Source organism: Pseudoliparis swirei, chromosome 18 (assembly GCF_029220125.1).
Source record: "Pseudoliparis swirei isolate HS2019 ecotype Mariana Trench chromosome 18, NWPU_hadal_v1, whole genome shotgun sequence".
NCBI classification, from domain to species: Eukaryota; Metazoa; Chordata; class Actinopteri; order Perciformes; family Liparidae; genus Pseudoliparis; species Pseudoliparis swirei.
In genome coordinates this window covers 6,334,004-6,356,320 of record NC_079405.1, presented here as the reverse complement: position 1 = coordinate 6,356,320, position 22,317 = coordinate 6,334,004, and the positions used below count along the sequence as shown (strand labels likewise).

Genomic DNA, 22,317 nt, shown 5'->3' with positions numbered 1-22,317 from the left:
TGCAGTGATGGAAGAAGGTAGAGTACTGCTGAATTGTGAATCAAAGACACTTTGCTATCTGGTTCTGTGTGCTGTCCTAGAGTGGATGTAACGACACTACTCTGTAGTTTACTTGCTACCTGTCTTGCTCGTTTACAGGTGTGATGTAGGGATGCTGTTACTTTCACATATGTTGAGTATATCACCCCAGACAGTCTCAAGAGGGCTCACTACGATATTCTCTGTCTGTTGGAGTGTTTCTGCCAACTCAATGGCTTTTGTTAGGTTCACTTTTGATTGGCGCATGTCTGACAAAAGTAGATTCAATTAAAATCTTTCTGAACACGACAAGACATCCAATACAATTAAGATCTGATGCAGTATTCCTCTGGCCTCCACAGCTCTATCTGGGTTGTCTTCATGTGGAATGTCTTCAAGGACACACACAATAGCAGGCAACCTATCCATCAAAGTTATTCACCCCTTCATAGATCAGAGTTCAATCAGGAGAACTCACTCGTTTAAATGAAAAATACATGTTAAAACATTTTTTTTAGGTACATAAAAAAAAAAGTAATCTAAATTGCATTAGTCTACCATAACATGTATTTTCTCCTTAATTTTATTTGCATTTTGTAAGTTTTTTTTTTTTTCATGGGGTGATGTAGATAGAGATGAGACACTTGTGCTGTTCAAGGTCATAATGACCCGCCCACTAGAAATCAAGCCAAATGAGTCATAAAGGATTGGTATTGAAAGTAAACTTTGGTTATGCTTATTTATATATTAAGATACATATATTATAAAAGAAAGGCCAACACAGTCATCCTCTTGTTGCAGTCGTATGTAGATGCAGAGTGTAATGTTGAAGGATTTCTAAGCAACAATTTTGTATGTTTGGCCCCTCCCCTGATAAGTGTGGGTGGAGTTTTCCCGCAGGCAAAAATAAAAGTTCCTGTCAGAATAATATCTATTTCTCGGACGGGTGGGGTCGTTAGAAAGAGAGTGTGTGTGCGTCTGAAATAGGGATGAAACAGGCTGTGTCTCTCCCAGTCAGTCTATTAGAAGTACTATAGTACATATTTATTAGGAGAGACATGAAATAAACCCTTACTTTAGTGTCCCATGTCCAATAAAGGTTTATTTAGGGGGAAAGTTAGAAGATGAGAAACATTGTTTAGTTTGTAAAGTGTGCTTCTCATGTTGGGTGATGGGCACACAGCAGGATGGAGATGGTTCTCATAACAACCACCTGGTTCTTTTATTTGAAGTTTGAAATGTGTACAACTTTATATATGGGGCTGTGAACAGTGGTGTGTGTCTGTGTGTGTGTTGAAACTTGTAAGTAAGACTGTCCCACATTTAGAAAGAAAGAAATAGTCTAAATGTGACACTTCTGACCTCTTTGAGCCTCCACTTTCACTGCCGGGTCAAATTGACCCGAACATCATCTCTTTTATATAAACCTGCAGAGGGGGGTAGCAAATTAATGACATTTTTTTTGTATCTTTTTTTTACGTTGATTACACCAATTAAGGTAAGCAGAAGAAGTTTTATACAGAAAAAGTACTTAGAAATATTTTTCATAAATGTTCTAACTTTGAAACGGGTCAATTTGAGGGTTTGAGGCTGTTTTCTTTGAACTACATCGTTTGTGTAAAATAGCTGTAGTTTTACCCATTAGCAGTGCTTCATGTGAGCAGAGTTTCTTAATTCTAAAGCTGGTCAAGAATCACTTACGTTCTACCATGGCTGAGAATAGATTGTCAAGTCTAGCTCTACTTAGTATAGAGTCAGCACGTGCTCAGTGTCTTGGTCTGGATGAGTTTGTGAGACGATTTGCTGTCGAACATGGCTATCGCCGTATTGTTCTTTTTTAACTCCAGGACCTGCTATGCATTAATTGTTTGTGAACTTAAATAAAACTGAATTGTTTTTCTGCCGAATATGTAAATATATGTAATATCTGACAGTGTTTTAAGTCTTATTAAAAGAGACAAATATTTGTTTTGGCTTTTTGTAACAATTTCACTTTCTGGATTTGTATAAATAAAAACAAGACGCTAATCGGTTCTGTGATCGGTTCTGTCTGCAGGTTTGTCAATCCAGGCGTGTGTGTGTGTGTGTGTGTGTGTGTGTGTGTGTGCAGGGGCGGCCCTAGCACATTTGGCGCTCTAGGCGAGCTTCACTCGTGGCGCCCCCCCAAAACGATTTTGCAAGAAAATGGAATTGTAACTTTCAAACGCTATTTTGCCCTGCAAGACTGAATTTCTTTCAAATAAACAGAACAACGATCGCAACAATGAACAAACATTAAATAAAGAACAAAATCCCTGAGAAAATGTCACGTCTGTGCTGAATACGCTCCGGCCACGCCCCCCTGATCAACGGTGCACATTCACTCCCTCGTCGCCTGCAAATAATGTTTTTTTTGTTTTCTGTTCTGTTGATGGCTGGCAAACAACAATCTTAGAAGGTCTGGGTCACTTGTGGCACATATTTTCCACTAATTCTTCAAAGTTCTTGAACACACACACTCTAACCAAACGCCTCATTGTGCTAGCATGTTCTGATAACACCAAGGAGGTACATACCCCTTCCAATTTTCGATTTTTGGCTCATTTTACCCTAATGTTAGATTTATTTTTTAAATGTCAAAATATTGGTTGGAGATATAGATGGGGGTGCAAAAAAAACCTGCCGAGCAAAAAACAAAAACAATCTTTTTTTTTTTTTGTTGCGCCCTCTCTGAATGGCGCCCTAGGCGGCCGCCTATACCGCCTGTAGGAAAAACCGCCCCTGTGTGTGTGTGTGTGTGTGTGTGATATATGCCACCTTTGAATTTCAACTTGCCACCCCATGTAAAATGTTCTAAAATCGCCACTGTTTTTAGTGTTATGCAGGCACGTGCACAGATAGAGCCCTAGTGGTGCTCAAGCACCAGCCCTTTTGCCCTGGATGACAAAAGTGCCCTTTTTGCTGGAGACACATTTTTTTCATTCATCAGGATTTAAGAATAAAAGTTACTCTCTCTGTCATCAACTCCCCACAAATGTGTTTTAGTATCCGACGGGGCATTTATTTGAGTTATAGTGAGAATTTCGCCCGACATGCTCCGCGGCGCTCACGAGCCCCCCTCCCCCCCCCCACACACACCTCCTCCACTTCCTCCTCCGCGCAGTGCTCCTCGCGCCACTAAACGGGTGCACCTCCTTCTCCTCTGACCCGCAGCATCAGACACACAGGTCATGATGGATAACTTTTTAACTTTGTATAACTTTTTAACTTTTTATAACTTTTTTATAACTTTGTAACTTTTTATAACTTTTGTAAAACTTTGTAACTTTTTATAACTTTTTTATTACTTTTTAACTTTGTATTATTATATTTAACTTATTTATTACTTTTATTACTTTTTCATTACTTTTGTATTCTTTATAACTTTTGTACTTTTTTATTACTTTTTAACTTTTTATAACTTTTTTATAACTTTTTAACTTTTTATAACTTTGTAAAACTGTAACTTTTTATAACTTTTTTATTACTTTTTAACTTTGTATTATATTTAACTTATTTATTACTTTTATACTTTTTATTACTTTTTCATTACTTTTGTACTTGTCATTACTTTTGTACTTTTTCATTACTTTTGTATTCTTTATTACTTTTGTACTTTCTTATTACTTTTTTACTTTTTATTACTTTTTCATTACGTTTGTACTTTTATTACTTTTGTACTTTTTCATTACTTTTGTATTCTTTATTACTTTTGTACTTTTTTATTACTTTTTATTACTTTGGTACTTTTATTACTTTTGTACTTTTTCATTACTTTTGTACTTTTTATTACTTTTGTACTTTTTATTACTTTTGTATTTTCATTATTTTTATACTTTTTTTAATTTTTACATATTGTTTATTCATTTTACTTTCTAATTACTTTTTATTACTTTTTTTTCTTCTTTTTATTACCTTTTTACTTTTCATTACTTTATTAATTTGTATTATTTTACAGTGATATTGATCCAATAACAGTGATATTGTTCCAGTTACACTTAAAAAACGATACTAATATCTTCATTTGTGAAATTGATTTCATTAAATGTATCAAGCCATATTTAAATGTGTCACCTCTAAGAAGGGCTTGAATCATTTTTTGAGTGCTGTAACTGGAACAATAACACTGTTATTGGATCAATATCACTGTAAAATAATACAAATTAATAAAGTAATGAAAAGTAAAAAGGTAATAAAAAGAAGAAAAAAAGTATACAAATCATAAAAAGTAATTAGAAAGTAAAATGAATGAACAGTATTTAAAAAGAAAAAAAGTATAAAAATAATGAAAAAGTAAAAAAGTAATAAAAAGTAATACAAAAGTAAAAAAAAGTACAAGAGTAATGAAAAAGTACAAAAGTAATAAAAAGTACAAAAGTAATGAAAAAGTACAAAAGTAATAAAAAAGTACCAAAGTAATAAAAAGTACAAAAGTAATAAAAAAGTACCAAAGTAATAAAGAATACAAAAGTAATGAAAAAGTACAAAAGTAATAAAAGTGCAAACGTAATAAAAAAGTACAAAAGTAATGACAAGTACAAAAGTAATGAAAAAGTAATAAAAAGTATAAAAGTAATACAAAAGTTATAAAAAGTTAAAAAGTTATAAAAAAGTTATAACAAGTTAAAGTTATAAAAAAGTTATAAAAAGTTATTAAAAAGTTAAAAAGTTATAAAAAAGTTATAACAAGTTAAAAAGTTATTAAAAAGTTTAAAAGTTATAAAAAGTTCACGAGCCCCCCCCCACACACACACACACACACCTCCTCCACTTCCTCCTCCACGCAGTGCTCCTCGCGCCACTAAACGGGTGCACCTCCTTCTCCTCTGACCCGCAGCATCAGACACACAGGTCATGACGGTGTTTGTCCCCTGACGTTGTTTTGTGATACAACAAAACATTGTAAACAATTAGCGCTTCTGAAAACATGACGTCACAACTGGTCCGATGTTTACTAAAAAAACAAACAAACAAAAACTCACGAAATCCCTGATTTCAAAGCCTTGCAGCTGTTTACTGACGTTTATTATGTTTAGAGAATAGAGGGAGGAGAGAGAGAGAAGAGAGAGAAGAGAGAGAGGAGAGAGAGAGAGAAGAGAGAGAAAGAGTGAGAGAGAGAGAATTCTTATTCCGTTCTATTTAACGGGCTAGTCTAGGATTAGCTTGGCCAGACTGAAAAAAAAATCATAAGGCCTCTCTGGTATTGTTCAGAGGTCCGTATCCGGCCCGCGGACCTTAGTTTGAGGACCACTGCTCTTGGCTGTTGATGTCTATCAATATCGCTCATTTTGAAAATGAGGTCAGAGGGCTCCGTATTAGACCAGCGAGGAAGGCAATACGTGGCTGGCATGACGACCCATTAGTCAATCAGAATGCTTGTACTATTGTTGCTATATAATAATTCATCTTTATTCATAAAGAAAATGTAAGCTAGCGGTCTGATCCTGCCCAGACAAAACGCAGGTCGAGGACAGCTTCATCAGTGCAATGCTGCTTAAGCTTCAACTCTGTCAGAATTTTATTTTGGCAATGGGTGCCTTTTTTTGGGGTTTGAGCACCTGCCCCCCAAAATATCTGTGCACGTGCCTGGTGTTATGGATATGGTCACCCTAGTTATATTGCCAATATTTGCTTATTAGCAGTTTTTTGTGTGCTTATGTAACAGACTGTCTCGTGTGTTTTGTATTGGAGATGATATGTCCCTTCGGGATTGCCGTAGAGAAGAAAAAAGTAACTGGACTCATGAACCCAGAACGCTCTCTCACACTTATTTGGTTATTAAACATACGGCTGAGGACGATGGGAATGTCATTAGATGTGCAGGTGTTTGGTCTTCAACCACAATACTGGACAAAGGGATAAACTGGGCCCTGAGGGGTTTTAGAGAGAAGTCATTAGGACACAAATAGATATGAATATATGTCGCAATAACAATATTTGTTTGCCAATCCATCAAGTAGATGTTGAAATATTTCACAGAATAAGTAGAGATTCATTTCCTTTGGCCAATATCGAACACCTGGACAACTTTCTGAGCAAACCGCCCCAGATGTGTGTAAAGATCTAGCGACTAGGAGGCACAGGGTAGACGAACACTGCAGGAGTGGATCAGCTGCAGCTTTTCAATGAGATGATATTGGTCGAGTCTGTGGTAAACATATGAAACGACAACTGACTCATTGTTTCAGTGTTAATTTAATCATACAAATGCTTAATTATAGATACAGGAGAAGAAGAAAAAACAAAGCTTTATTTTGACAGTTTCTTGTCAGATGAATGTGCTATTTTAGGACTATATCAACTTTCATCTCATCCACTCACCACGCCACCCATCTCAAATCCATACATAGTCACAAAGTAAAACCACAGAATTAAGCCAGCAATATTCAGATTTCTCACCACGTCCCTCTTTCTCTCGCTCACTAAAACACACAAGCAAGCTCACAAGAAGTAAGCACACACACAGAAAGAAAAACAAAAGACTGACGTGAAGAGGCAACGGAGAACAGTGTATACTGTTTGGGAGGAGGACTCTCAGCTGACTCTCAAAAACAAATACTGGTGAATCCCACGAGTCGGGTCCACATGGTCGTAGCAACAAACTCCAAATGTCAGGAACATGTTTGATGATAACGACTGAGAGAGCGTTTGATAAAAGGAAAATATCCTCAGAGATTTTTTTTTTCAATTCCATCAACAACTTTTCCCATTTTATTTTTAAGCCCAAAATACAGGATGAAATGCAGCGTCTGACATAAACACAGGACAGCTGGGGAGAAGAAGAAAAAGAAATCCGGTGTGATCAGTCGAACAACTGCACTCATTTCCAGGTACGCAAAACCTAAATGTGTGATCGATGTAAACGGAAATCCGTATTCATTTTTAGAATCAGTTGAATTGATGGAAACTGTGTGGTTTCACACGATGAAAACAAAAACGTAAAGCTAGGAACATAAAGGCCTTTCGGAGAGCAGACGAGAAGAACACGACAAAACCTTCTGGAAAATGCTGGCATCACAATCCTCAATAAACCCAAAAGAAAAAATAATAACTCCCCCCCCCCCCCCCCCCGATGAGTGGGACAGTGTTGTGCAAATAGCAGTAACAGAACATCAGCGCTCGGAAGAAACTGATGTGAACCATTCATTTCATATTCAAGTAGTCTTCAACTTCTCTTGACAACATGATCTCAGGTTGAAGTTGGTCATGGGATGTTTCTCTAGCACCACCTGCTGGCTGTAAATGGGACTTTTTGCAATCTGCAGTGCACAGGAAGACTGCAAATAAATAATAATAATAACAGGGCAATTAGTGAGTCAGTTCATCTAAACGGTGCTCGACAATCCTTCAGAGGCACACGCCCAGGAAATCTCTCTCCAAATGTAAATAGACACGTCGTCCTTTGCCCAAGTAGTATACACCATTTTGATGTCAGTTAAATCCAAAGAGAACCATAGCATACGTGCACACTTAACAAGCACACACACACATATTTAGTACACTTACTGTCGACATTGACTCAAACTAGTCGCTCACCAGGCAAAATAGATTTTTAGGCTTTTTGTTTAAACCCTTCCTCACACTCACTCGCATCCTTTTGCGCTTCAGCATCTATTTCAAGCGAAAACACCACACACACACACACACACACACACACACACACACACACACACACACACACACACACACACACACACACACACACACACACACACACACACACACACACACACACACACACACACACACACACACACACACACACACACACACGCACACACACGATTAGCATCTTGTTTCTCTGGATTTTGTCTTTTGGAGAGACGGGGTTTCTACACAGGTATGGTCCATATTTAACTCTTCTATTTAAGTCCATATTTAAGTATGTTTTTAAGTGACATTTTTTTTCCCCTCATCATATTCTAATGTGGTGTCCAGTAGGCGTCGGATTAAAGTGATTTGAAGCACAAGCTGTCGGACCGATTGAATAAAGAACATAATACCGGATGAAATTAAATACTAAAGTAAACATAATTCCTAATTTGCAAATAGTGTTCATCTCAACATCCAACTTGTAAATGCAACCGGAAACTTCTCTAAACTTAAATACGGCATCTATTTAAAGCGAAAACCCACCACGCACACCCAATATATATATATATATGTATATACATATACATATATACACACACATATATATATATATAGTGGCATTTAACCCACACACGGCAAAATCTGTAAACATTCAACCATTTTAAAAGTTGTCCGATCACAAGTTGTGCCCCCCCCCCCCCCCCCCCATCCTGTAGAAAGTGAACCACATTGTTCTGAGGTTGCGTAATGCTCTTTTTGAGGTACAGCTGGTCACACTTGCTCTCCTATTCATAGGTGTGTGTGTGAAACTGGTTTAAACTGGAAATAATCCATACATCCATCTTCCGTTCTTTTAAAAAAAAGACACTTTTCAAGAACCGATTAATCATCATTATTCATTTCTAGACCCGTGTAGGAACCCCGAGAAGACAAGAACACTCCACGTGTCCGTGGAAATACCAAATCGTACGTTGACCGTTTTGGGGGTGATTTTGTTTTTTTTACAGTGGAAATAAAAATGTTTGTGTTTTTTTTGGTTTGTTTTAGGTTTTATAGCATTTAGAGCAATGAAGCATTCACACATGCGAATCCGGGTGTCGATGTCAGGTGGGATGTTCTCGCTGCAGCGGCGGGGGGGGGGGGGGGTGTAATCCATTACCTCACTGTAGTGTGTGTGTCTGTGAAAAGGGCCTCGGGTTGTCATGAGTCAATATAAAACAACAGTTCAGATCTCCCCCTCAGACCCCTCTGCATGTACTCCCAGGGTGTTAAGCTCATCATCCACTATGATGGAGGGGGGGGGGGGGGGGGAGGTCTTTGTCATCCTAGCTCTGTCCAAACGGATAGGGTCCGTGAATACCCTGTGGGGGGGGAGAAAGAATGGGAATTAGAGTGGTCTACACAGAATGGAAATGAATATGTGTCCAATGAGAGTGACATCGCTCAGTCATTTAAAATCAAGACCACACACACACACACACACCGCCACTCTCTGATGTCGTCATCAGTTCGAGGGCAGAAACGAAACCTGTAATACGCATAAGAAGCTCAGACGATCACCTTTTGAATGCTAATGCAACGACCGGAAGTGTTTCCCCCCCCGACAGTTCTGAGGCTGAAACGGACTGAAACTGGCTGGAACTGGCTGGTACTGGCTGGTACTGGCTGGAACTGGCTGGAACTGGCTGGAACTGGCTGGAACTGGCTGGAACTGTGGCCTAACCTGTCGATTTAATTAGGCGAGTTGATACTAAATGACAGCTCGATGCCGTGATGGTGGACTTTTCCTTTACGGAAACTAAAAAGTACGTTTTTCAATCAAAACATTCGCAATATAAAAAATTCCCAAATTAATATCAGCGGTACTAACGTGAGGGACTTGTCACATGCTCCTCTCATCACACCTCTAGTCTCAGAACACCCTTCCTTGTTAATATCATCTTTGATTTAAACTAAACGGAAAGCAACGGAGCCGCCTCCTTGGGCTGTAAGACGTTTATTACACCCTGGGGGAGGAAAAAAAAACTAAAATCTGTTGTATGGACACGAAGTGGCAACTTCCTAAAATACCACTAGGAGGAGAAACACAAGTCTTTCCTGAGGAAAGGCTGTATTCATATAAATGCCATATGTTATTGGCATATAAAAGAATTTCATCATTCGTTTTTGAAGGTCGACAAACTAAAACAGAGTTGGGTACCAAACGTCACGGCAACCCATCAAACAGCCGTCTAGATATTTCCCTCTGGATCCACATCTGTCGCATGAAACTATTGCATCCAAACCGGTTTGTGGGAACACAACAAAGTTGGATTGCCGCAATATAAACTGGGAAACCTGGTCCGGATACGAACTTTCCCTCTTCAACTCTCCCCGACCGACACTTTGGTCAAAATACCCGACACAAAACTCACTAAACTGCCATAACATTGACCGAGCATGCCGATGCTCCCCACAGGGCGAACCCGATGTGTTTTTCAACCGTCCGTGAGCTTTACTAAATGTCACCCTCGGGTAAAAAACTTAATTTTCTCTCACAAGATATCTCATTGTGAGATTGACAGATGGCCAATAAATCGCAAATCAATGCTCAAAAAGGGAGGCTTTTTTGGTTTTCAAAGACCTTGTGGTCATCGTCAGGGTAAACGTATCTGTTTATGGGGCACTGCTGGTAAAGTTCAAAAGGAGAAGATCTCAGAAGTTAATTCGATATGCATTATGACGCGTGTAAAGGGTGAAACTGATTTAACACTGGATGAGTCGGAGAACCACTGGTCATGCTGTAAATAACCCCCTAAAAGGTTTATTGTTTTGTGTTGATTGCCTTTTGTATCTTCTTCATTGGTTTTGATGTATGCCTTTTTATATTGTATTGTTTTAAGGATTTTGTAGACGTTTTAATCTACTTCCTCTTTGAGTGAAATCAGACTTTTATTTTGAAATGTTGAACGGAAGCGCACCTTTATTTTAAGTAAAAATACCAACTTGACGGTACGGCTAAAGATGTTACGACGGATGCGCATTTTATTTAAAGTTTCATCGTTTTAATGGACCCGTATGAGGCTAATGCTCTTACGGTGGTATTTATTCAAGAGTTTTGGTTCATGTTTATACAACGAAAGAAAGGAAATAAAGAAGTTCACCAGCAGTAAAGTCTCACGCCGATTGATCTACGGGGATCCGATACACACGCTTTGTTTTCACTAACGGGCTTGTCCAGGAGCTGCGTCTGGTTGCCCAAACCATATGTGAAAAAGGTCATCGTGGGACGGATCCACGAGGCGCCAAACCCTGAACTTGACGCATACATACCTGGCCATACGTCACCACGGAAAGATTGCTTTGGAGCCCATTGGACGCCCTATTTACAGCATTGTGAGACAGTCCGGTTTGATCCTGCTGGATCGGCTCTTGCGTGCGCTCCCACGCGCCGCCGGGCTCTCGGAAGCCGCCGTCGGTGGCGTCGTGCTTGTTCTTCTGCGGCGAGGCGAACGGGTTGAAGTCTCGCCGCACGTCGCGCTGCGGCTGGGTGTTGAATTCCGTCTCGAAGGACGACAGCTGCTGGGTCACGCCGAGGAGGCCGCCGACCTCGACGGTCAGAATCACCCAGATTACGTCTGTGGGGAGAAGAAGCGTTCACAAACACCGGCTGCTTGTGCGAGTCTTCGCCAGGTACCTCCTCTTATGACGCACACCGGCCAATCGCCGCGCGGCATCCAGCTCCATCGACTCTCGTGCAATTGTTTCTTCATCGTCGGGCTGGTGTTGCAGATTCGGAGTTAGTCGTGATTCGATGTCGTGTAGTTGCGATACTTGTTACCCGGTCGGAAGGAGATCAACTTTTTTTAAACGTTCCATGTCGAAACCTGTGGACATATCCTTCCTTTTTTTCCCAAGAATAAGTCGTTCAGGTTAGTGACAGCGTGGGCGCCACGGTAGCTCTCCGACAGCTTGACGGAGTAGCAGCAAGGGGGCGGGGCTTAGCAATAGGGTCAATATAATGTTTCGGGTTCGTTTGGTCATAAAAATAAAATAAAAACTGCATTTTTTTTTTCTTCAAAGCTTGGGCTAAAATGTAACTAAAATAAAAGGACATAAATAGAATAATGTACATGTTTGTTCCTCTTTAGAGAGAAGTCTTTGGTGATTTCCTACCTCCGTAGAATAACCCGTTGGCCGTGCACATCCTCCACTGGCCCTGGTACATGCCCGGAGCCGTGGGACTTCGCATCTGCACGCTCACATCGCATGTCTCCTGGGGTTCGAGTGACTTCACCATCACTGCGTTCACGTGGCCAAACTGATCCCCGCCGATGTATTTGAGACAAACCCCAGGTGGCCACGACTCTGCACCTGTAGCACAACAAAGAAAAGTCAAAACACAGCTCAGCAACCAAAACCACCAGGTGGTAACTGACATGTGGCCGCGCACTTATTGCGTCGAGATGCGACTCGTACTGCGCAGGCTGAACATGTGGATGCGGCGGCGTGCTGTGCACCTGCGTTTTGTATCCTCCAGGTCTTTGTGAACGGCGTGTCGGGAGGAACGGACTCTCCTTCCCCAATGGTCACATCCTCGACAAAGGACATGGAAGGCGTGTTGACGTTGGGACTTTCAAAGTCATAATATGCACCGATAGCAGCCTGCAGGTTCCTGTTCAACACAAAAAGGAAGAGCCAGGTGTTAAAAAGAGCGGAACAATAAACATGTGACCCTGACCTCAAAATGTTGTATTTCACAGTGAGAATACAAGCTAAAACTAAAAAGAGAATTAATCTGGAATAATACAAACAACTGATTTATTGCTCAGGTCATTTTCTACATGAAAATGCTTTAAAATTGATGATAACAAAAATAAATGCTGGACTTCTTTTTTTTTCTTCACTTAATTTGTTTTATTTGTTTAGTGATATAAACATAAAATAAGTACAAAAATGTCAGACATAAACATATATATACACTCATATACATACCCCTACACCCATACATATACACACGCATACACACACACATACCCCACCCCCTCCAAAAAACAACAACAACAAAAACAAACAACAACAATAAATAAAAACCAACAACAACAAAAAAACAAATGCTGGACTTCTATGATATGATAACACTGAATATTGTTGGTCTGTTGACGCAACACAACAAGCTATTTAAATATTCAACTTGTGCTCTGGGGATTTTTTTATATTTTGAATTGGGCATCTTGAAATGAAAGCAAAATAAAGAATTCCTTGAGCATTGAATCCACCAAACTGATAGAAATGTATTTTAAAAGAGAGAGAGGTTCAAGCCCTAATTACGTTCTGGCCAGTTGTGGGCATCTATTATTATCGCGTATCCACTGTTGCTGTTATTTTTGGTAGTTGTAACATTTTCATCATGCCTATTACTCTCGTTATATAAACAATTAATTCCAGATGCATCGAATGTGTTGCAACTGTTTTATTGTTCATTCTGTACTCATGACATCATAATGTCCCCCTCCAGGGAGAGGGATCCTCCTCTGTTGCTCTGCACAGGGCTTTTCATGTTTCTCCCCGTTAAAGAGGTTTTTGGGGGAGGGGAATTTTTAAAAGCCCTCTGAGGCAAATTTGTCATTTTTAATTTTGGGCTATCCAAAATCAAATACATCGAATAGATGTCAGTTTGGAAAGTTACAAGAATTGTCGGACGCTTGACAAATCCAACATCAGAAGGACGCGGCAGGAGGGGGTTTAAAACGCCGTTAGACCGCACAATAGCCACTTTTGTTTAGGCCCCGTCTACACATATTATATTTTGGTTTGGTGGACGAGAGGACAAAATGCAAAGGAAAATATTGGTTCGAAAAAATACAGTTATACGTGTAGACAGGGCCTAAAACATCCTGACACCTTTGAGCCAGAGTATGGGTCATGAAAACACAACTCCATAAAATATTATCTGACTTGAGAAAGCTCCTCAAGAACTGAAGACACAATACTACTCCTCCCTCCAACTAAACCGTATTTGTTACGACTATTATACCGATTTTTTATGTGTAGAATTGGTGGAAAACCTTTTCGAAAGGGACTTTTGTGTCATCTGCTCAATAAGTTCACTGATTATGGGACACATTGGCTTCAGGATCTAAGTGACTCGCCCCCTTAAACTATCTGAGGGAAAATCTTGATCATGTACCAAAATTGGACATTTTCTTTCAAAAATAATCACACGGCATTATAAACGACACTAAAAATAAACAAGTTTCGGTTATCAAATACCAGCAGCGGTCACGTGATGACGACACGTTGTCTAACGCTGATTTCCAGACTCCACAATTAAACTTTAATTAAAACAAGATTGTGTTTTAGGGTGTTTATGAAAAAATATATAACGTGATCCAAGCCTTAAACAGTCAATCAACTAAAAGTAAAAAAATTAATTGATCCAAGACCACTTGTTGCCAACAATTGATGGATCACGACTGGTTACGTCATCAGCGGCGTCTTCCCGGAGCAGCACGATTCAACGTCGACTGGCTGTGAACACTTATTTTTGCAATATGGCAGACAACCGACCCCGAGAGTTCCCCATGATTGAATCAGTCAGCCAGCGTGTTCTTTGTGGTTTAAAAAAAGTAATTGAATCGTCTTATAATTCACGGTCGGGGCTCAACTTTACCGTTTCACTTCCGCTTGCCCCCCCGACACGGTCGTCAGGAGTTACGTTACAGACCGCTGCCATTTTCCGTGAAGGAATGGTGGAATTACAACATAGCAACCGCACGTGTGTGCGTGCGTGTGTTTGTGCGTGTGTGTGTGTGTTTGCCTCCATTGTTTTCTGTATTTTCAACGTTAGCTCATCTACTCGATCTAAGTTAGCGTCGTGTCGCCGCCCGACAACGGGCCCTTGCATCCGCGAGCTCACCAGTTGGTCATGTCCAGGAAGAAGGCGCAGCCAGCCGGGTTGAGCTGGAAGCCGAGCAGCCTCTGAAACTCCGAGATGAGGACGTCCTTGTCCGTGGTGCCCATGCAACTGAACTTCTGCATGAGCTCCGCGTCCACGTCCATGTCAGTGCCCTCCATGGGTGGCGGGTGGTCCGTGGCGGAGACGGGGCCGGGGGGTGGGGAGGGGGACCTCTCTCTCTCGCTCTCTCAGTTTCGTCCGAGGCCTTCTCCAGCCATAACAACCAGCTCAACAACAACAACCGCCAGTGCGCATGGCACGACCAGGGGGACGACGTTTGACGTTGCAACAGCCCGCGCGTCACCTTCGCCAATCACGAAGTGGGCGTCTTGACGTCATCTGTTGCTATTTGAAGCCACCTTTTCATTGGTGTATCGTCTCTGCTCGTCTTGAAGCGCAGTGCCAGATATATACCAGAAGAGTAATATGGGATAAAATAATGAAATTATAAATCTTGAGAACACCAATGTACATGTATCTTACAATATACTGAGGAAAAACCCAATGCATTTAATGTTATATTATTCCATTCTATTTTTTTGTGGTATATATTGTGCATTTTTATATTTAATATAGCTTTACTTGTAACGAAATAATGTCCCCTTGCAGGATTAATACATTATCTATCTATATATATATATATATATATATATGAATATAGCTTTAAATCCAGGATTAATACAATTAATATTATGGACTATGATTGTCATTTAATTTGTCAATGTTGCACATTATCTTATTTTGTAGCTCTACCAGATAATCTACCTCTGATGTTTGATGTTGGATGTAATGTTTGCTCAATTTGCAATGTTTGTTCTACCTCCTTTCTGTCTATAAACCAAAGTCTTTATAGTTATATAAGGATATGTATACCAATAACTGTATATATTTTTAGATTTGTTTAATTTAATATGTGCAGCCCTGTGTACCTGGACCGTGTCACATTGCAACTTGAATTATTAAAACACATTCTTTTTATAGCCATACGTTTTTTCAGTTTCTTTCTTGAACATTCTGTACTCATGTGAACTGGAACATCTAAATGTAACATTTCCATCATCTCTTCCTGGCTATTTTAAGCATTTAATTAAAGAAACAATTATGTGAACGTTAATCCACTGAGATTACTTGGTATTAAAAATTCAGCAAGACTAACCTTCAGAAAATTATTTTAACTACTTTATTCTATTTTTACAAATACATTGTAAATGCAACTATTATCAACCTTTTGAAATATAAAGACCATGTCCTGATCTCATTTCCCTTTTCTGGTAAAAATATAAACCTTTTTTTTTCATAGTGAAGAAATTGGTATGGTATTTTATTTTTTATTTGTTGATGTGTGTACCTGTGGAAATAAATAAATACGTTTATATATATAAAACTATCTCCATGATCTAGTAAGGTAAGAATAATGCTGTGTTTTTGAAGTCATATCTCTTTATTTGTTTTTGATGTTGTGCTGCAGATATTGTATTTGCTGTTTGTGTTGACGGTATATACTTGAGCGTTTTCATTATATATACAAATAGTTATGTATTTGTATTTTATGTATATGTACGTTTATCATTACCTTCGCATTGAAAATGCGGAAGGTTATGTTTTGATCGCCGTGTATTTATTTATTTATTTGTACGCGTGTTACTCGCATAACTCAAAAAGTATTAAACCGAATCGCATGAAATTTGGTGGGATGATTGGTTATTATCCGGGGACCATTTGATTAGATTTTGGGATCGATCGGGTCAAATGTCAAGGTCATGGAAAGGTCAACATCTTCTTTTTACTATAGCTCGGTCAATTTGTATCCAATTGGCATGCAACTAATGCCAAAATGTTCATAATTCAATGCCCAATCTTCTGATATGCGAAGGTATGCGCTCTACTGAGTGCCCGTTCTAGTTTACATTGTATTTATCTTTTCGCGCGGCAGTCACTTTCGGGCGGAACAAACTGTCCATGGGTCTGATATCTGGTCGGAAGACTTATTGGGAACACCGGAATCGCTTTCACGACGGAGATTGCCGGGGAAAATGCCTAAGTAAGTATAGATATCAATTCCCTTTCATGCTTAATCTATGATATCCACGTTTCAACGAAATGAGTTTCTGTCTGTATTGAACAACGAACAACATAAAAGCAAAGCCTACGTTGGAAACTATTGAAACGGACCAGTTTGTTTCCAGGTGGACGCGGGACGCTTTAGTCGGGCTCTGTCTATTTGCTGGACGCGACCTCGACGTGAACAAAGCTAGGCTAACAGTTATCATAAATCCACGCTTCTGGCTATTTGTTGCACTTCTTATTCAAGCTGGTTCTTTGTCTCGTTTTATATGAGTCGGTAACGTAAACTGTTGATCTGAATAGTGAGTCTGTAGTGTGTGTTTTGAAGAAGAGCCGTTTATACTTCTGCTATATAACGAGTTATAAATCAACATGTCGCACAGTAACTTTCAGATGCTTTTCCTGTGATGAACGTGCAACCTGCACTGCAGAGAAAGACTCATCCTCAAATAAGTGGCTACAAAATACAAATGAGCGTTTTGATGCTGACAAAATGAATTGTTTAGCAGGACATCAATAACATCTGCACAACATCCATGCGACAAGTCCTGCAAGATTCCAACTCACTACTGACGCATTTATTTTGGGATTCTCCTCTGTTGCTCTCCTGAAGGTTTTAAAGTATTTATTCCAGGTTTTTTTGGAGGTACAAGGATGTCATATGAGGCTAATTTGTAATATTTAACAACATGGCTAATTAACCCTCCTGTTACCTTAGGGTCAATTTGACCCCATTCAATGTTTAACGTCGGTGTTCTTTGGGGTCAATTTGACCCCAGGCTGTTTTTCACTGTGTCAAACAGATAAGAAATATCAACTTTTTTATATATTTAAAGGGCTATTTAGGTAGTCAACAAACAAACATAAAGTACCTCACACTTAAACTTGGGAAACAATATTAATTCTAATAATTTTCTGGAGGTTTTAATTGCTGGGGTCAAATTGACCCCGAGGGTAAAATATGTTAGTAAATGTAAAGGTAACAGGAGGGTAAAAAAAAAAAAACATTTGTATTTCTTTATTGCAGCTTGTTTCACCAGACACTGAAGTGACGCGTTGGCGTACATTGTTATTTGCTCTTGAGTTCGCTCGTAACAATTGTAATTTAATACGCCTCAACTCTAATTTAAAGTACACAGCTTTAGGACAAGTCATGTCTCCACTTCTGGTCTTTTCACGTTTATCACAACCTTGTATTCTTCTCCATCACAACAGGTTTTACTGCGACTACTGTGATACCTACCTCACTCATGATTCGGTAAGTTGCGCTTGTGCTCTATCAAATCAAGTTGTTGATGTAAACAAAGCATGATGTAATATCTCCGTTGTATCCCATTCCAGCCATCAGTGAGGAAGACTCACTGCAGTGGCCGAAAACACAAGGAAAATGTGAAGGACTACTACCAGAAATGGATGGAGGAGCAAGCTCAGAGCCTGATCGATAAAACGAGTAAGCACACTTATGTTGAGCAAGACCGAGTGACTCCAGAAGGACTGAGCAGCTGTAATCTGTTGAATAGATCAAGACACTTTGCCACTGAAACTGTTCCCCAAACTGCACGAGTGCTAAATGTCCTCGAACATTAACGGCCGATGTTTCTCACAGAGTAAAACACAAAAGAGTGAAGCCTGCTGTGTAGCCCTCACAAGACTCATACTTATGCTCGAGTCGAGTGTGGGGTAGCCAAGAGCTTTACTTAACCCTCCTGTTATCTTTAGGGTCAATTTGACCCCATTCAATGTTTAATGTCGGTGTTCTTTGGGGTCAATTTGACCCCAGGCTGTATTTCACTGTCAAATGTATAAGAAATATCAACTTTTTTATTTATTTAAAGGGCTATTTAGGTAGTCAACAAACAAACATAAAGTACCTCACACTTAAACTTGGGAAACAATATTAATTCAAATAATTTTCTGGAGGTTTTAATTGCTGGGGTCAAAATGACCCCGAGGGTAAAATATGTTAGTAAATGTGAAGGTAACAGGAGGGTTAAACAGTGCACAATACGCCATCTTATTTGGGCCCTTCTGCTGTGGCAGAACCTCATTTTAGAGGCTGACTTATCCTTTGTAACTAAAAGGAGTGAATGCTACAGATCTTTTCAGTAGTTTGTAATTTTCTGTGCGTAATGTTTTGCCTTCTCTCCCTCCAGCGGCCGCCTTTCAACAGGGAAAGATCCCTCCCACGCCGTTCCCCGGTGGCCCTCCCCCAGGTCAGTCCATTTCAGCTCTGCAGGAATTTGATAACTTCTTTAAAAAAAATAGGAAGAAGCAGAACGACACCGATCCAAAACTAATGCAGTCTACAGTCCTGCAATAAATCCTACTTTCATGAACATTACTTTAGTTCAACCTCTTTTAGAGAGGTATTGATGGTTATTTGGGAGGCTGAATTTTGCGGTGTTGTTAAATGATGTTGCGTCCTACTGTTTCTAATATTTTGTCCAGCCCATTTTATATCTAATGAGGGTCAAGAACAGAAAGACCTCTCTGTATAATGCAACTCGGTTCCACAAGATGAACCGTTGTGCCCCATTCATTTCGTGGAATACGTTTCAGAACTTAGTTTTTTTGGGACATTGTCTCATGATGAGGAGCATACAAGTAAAACCTGTTTGGTCGCAAAGTGTTTCCATGATATTTATCCACAATAACATTGTGTAATGTGAAGTGTTTTCAGTTTAGTCAGAAGTCGATGCAAATTATGCTATAAATAAAAAAACTCAATTCACCAACGAATGGGATCACATGAATTTATTGTCCTCTGACATTTTCTGTTTGTAACGCAGGTGGTCTTCCTCGGCCAGGCATGCTCCCAACGCCCCCCATGGGAGGTCCGCCCATGATGCCCATGATGGGGCCGCCACCTCATGGAATGATGCCCGCTGGACCCGGTAAGAACCGTGTTTCCATGACTACGCTGTGTGTAACATTCACAATGCCTTTAGTCCGCCTTCAGAGGGTTAACTGGGTTTCATCGGTTCTCATGTAGTTTCATTGATGCCCTGAATTTTGTTTTAACTGTATTGTAGGTTTGAAACAATTAATTATCAAACTTTAGATCAATTTTAAGATGTTTTACTAGAAAATTGAAACTCATTCAACAGAAGTTTTTCTTTTCTTTCTGTTTTACATCAGTGAGCATTAAAACTTTTGAGTTGTAGACGTTTGTCAACTTGAGCTCCAGTAATTAATTGGGTGGAAAAAATTGTAATCACTGTTTTGTAAAATGTCAGAGCTAAAATGCTGAAATAATCAACGTTGGCAGGCTGAGTTTGCACAGAGCCGCCGCGCTAAAGGTCATTTCAGATGACTTGTGAGCTTCTCGGCGCCCTGACGGGACCCTCCTACGTAAAAGCTGCTGTGCTGAATTAATTTGCTAATGCCGTGCGTCTCTCCGCCGTCACTCGCAGGAGGCATGCGGCCGCCGATGGGAGGACCCATGCCGATGATGCAGGGGCCGCCACACATGATGCGTCACCCTCGCCCCATGATGATGCCGGTCCGGCCGGGCATGATGCGACCGGACAGATAAGACCGGCCGGACGCTCTCCGCTCTCCGTTGCCACAAACAGACACTGTCTCGTGAGGACACTTGGGTTAACACTTGGATTTTTCATTGCGCCCTTTTTAAATTTATACAACGTCCGTCTTCTTCAACCTCAAACGTGAACTCCCCGATGTAATTATGTCTACTTTTTGTCTAATTACTTTATTTTCCTGTGCTGGTATTTATGACTATACGCCTCCCCATTTAAATTTGTTTTTACATCCCTGTTTAAGACTTCTTTTTTTTTTTTATTTTAATTAAACGTCTTCTCGTGTTAGTATCAAGTTTGAAACATCTCGTCTCACTTTGACAAAACTGTTCAGCGCACACAGTTACAGAGCGTCTTTGATATGACAATATTTGTTGGTATATTTTTTACTTTTTGTTTTAGGTTTTTACATATTTGTTATTTTTCATTGCAATGCTTTGAGAAATAAAACAGTGATTTCAAACCTGGTTTTTTTTGTAGATTGTAGTCCTTATTAAAGTTTGTTTTTAAACGCAGGTTCTTTTATTAGTATTTTTTATGATGAGACCCAAAATGTCGCTCTAATGAAAGAAAATGTTGCTTACGTTCTAAAAAGAAGCCAACAAGCAACATTTAAAAAAGTACTTAAACATTAGGACTATTATTTTGCAATTACATGGCATTTGGTTTATAAAAAATTAAAAGAAGATTCAAGTAGTCGAGACTAAATGAATTAATTACAGTTGGCTCCGTCCCAAGACGTCCTTCAGTAGGTCCCATGTGAGGTTTTTGAGTGGATGGGACATTTCTCCTCGGTCTCACGATGTTTTAAAGTGTTTGCACTGAGACCGACTGGCGACCTGTTCACGGTGAACTCTGTGTCATGCCCACTGCATTCTGGGATGCGCATTACCCCACGCCCAGACCCTGAGTTTGGCCGGGGCCCTCGATGGTTCACCCGGTCGAGCGTGTTTGAAGACGTGCCGCTCTCACGTCAGAACCTGCGTCCGCAAGTGAATCATTATCTCAGCCCAACACTCGTGTCTCTAAATGCCTCCCGAGAATCCTCCTCTGGCTCGATTGCAACTTCTTGTATCCACAATCTCCAACGTCTCGTCTAGAGTGATGAGAATGTCTCAACAGATGGCGCTAGAGAGTCGTCATGCTTCCGGACCGGAGCCGCGACGCTGGATTGATGACCGATTATGTGCTTCCCTGGACTGTCAAATGTCTTTGCGTCTCACACTCCCAGAGGACATTTTTGTGGTTGAGGATGTTTCTAGGCCACATACAGAAAAAGAAATATTTGTTGTAGGGCGAGGGGAGGGAAGAGGAGCCATATGCTTCACGCCGCATTTGCCAATTTCTCTACTTAAAGACCGGATGGAAAGCTTCTGCAGAGACGGCTCCAAACTGTCCTGCTGCTGTGCATCAGATGGTCAATTTGACCCCGTTCAATGTTTTGACCCCAGGCTGTTTTTCACTGTCAAACATATAAGAAATATCAACTTTTTTATATATTTAAAGGGCTATTTAGGTAGTCAACAAACAAATATAAAGTACCTCACACTTAAACTTGGGAAACAATATTAATTCTAATAATTTTCTGGAGGTTTTAATTGCTGGGGTCAAATTGACCCCCGAGGGTAAAATATGTCAGTAAATGTGAAGGTAACAGGAGGGTTAAAGCACTATAAACATCAGCGAGACGGGAATAAAACCACGTCGATGCACATTGCATATGTCGAGCTCGTGTGTCATGTGACGTCCGAAAGGGTATTCATGAATATTCCATCCCGCCATGAAGTGGCGCGTTGCCCTGAAGGGAATGAAGTGGAGTGGAGGCAAGTTTATGTTTATGATTAGAGTTCTGGAGTTGAGGAAATAAGCCGCGATCGGGAGTAATAAGTTTTATAATGCATTTCACAGGAGGGAGACCGTGAATGTCAGATGAGAACAATGTGGATTTGAAGCAATCAAAAAGAGAGAAACCCGACTGTTGTCATGTGAAGTGACCTTTGGGAGCAGACGGCGTCCCTTGGTGCTCTCGCTGTGCGCTGCACTGTACAAACGATAGAGAGCTGTATTGGTATAAATGAGGATTTCAAGCTGATAACTTACAGACTTTATCCGGGATTCGTTATAAAGTCAAGTCTGGTTTACGTGATG

The 22,317-nt window shown here is 40.1% G+C and overlaps 2 protein-coding genes across 3 annotated transcripts; one reads left to right on the top strand and one right to left on the bottom strand.

Moving 5' to 3' along the window:
- Nucleotides 1–6,212: 6,212 nt before the first annotated feature.
- On the bottom strand, nt 6,213–15,079 carry ilrun (inflammation and lipid regulator with UBA-like and NBR1-like domains). Of its 2 annotated transcripts, XM_056436545.1 has the most exons (6): nt 14,528–15,079; nt 12,129–12,283; nt 11,785–11,982; nt 10,942–11,246; nt 9,190–9,352; nt 6,213–8,990 (listed from the first exon to the last, which is right to left on the bottom strand). In XM_056436545.1, the coding sequence occupies exons 1-5, from the start codon at nt 14,683–14,685 to the stop codon at nt 9,200–9,202; spliced, it is 969 nt and encodes a 322-aa protein (XP_056292520.1). In that variant the 5' UTR covers nt 14,686–15,079; the 3' UTR covers nt 6,213–8,990; nt 9,190–9,199. The 2 variants fall into 2 exon arrangements, with proteins under 2 accessions (XP_056292520.1, XP_056292521.1); XM_056436546.1 differs by lacking the exon at nt 9,190–9,352 and having other exon boundaries at nt 14,528–15,070.
- Nucleotides 15,080–16,545: 1,466 nt separating this feature from the next.
- snrpc (small nuclear ribonucleoprotein polypeptide C) lies at nt 16,546–20,637 on the top strand. The gene is made up of 6 exons (XM_056436547.1): nt 16,546–16,607; nt 17,846–17,888; nt 17,972–18,080; nt 18,784–18,843; nt 19,420–19,524; nt 20,044–20,637. Exons 1-6 carry the CDS (start codon nt 16,600–16,602, stop codon nt 20,163–20,165), a joined length of 447 nt encoding a protein of 148 aa, XP_056292522.1. The 5' UTR covers nt 16,546–16,599; the 3' UTR covers nt 20,166–20,637.
- The last annotated feature ends 1,680 nt before the right edge of the window (nt 20,638–22,317 follow it).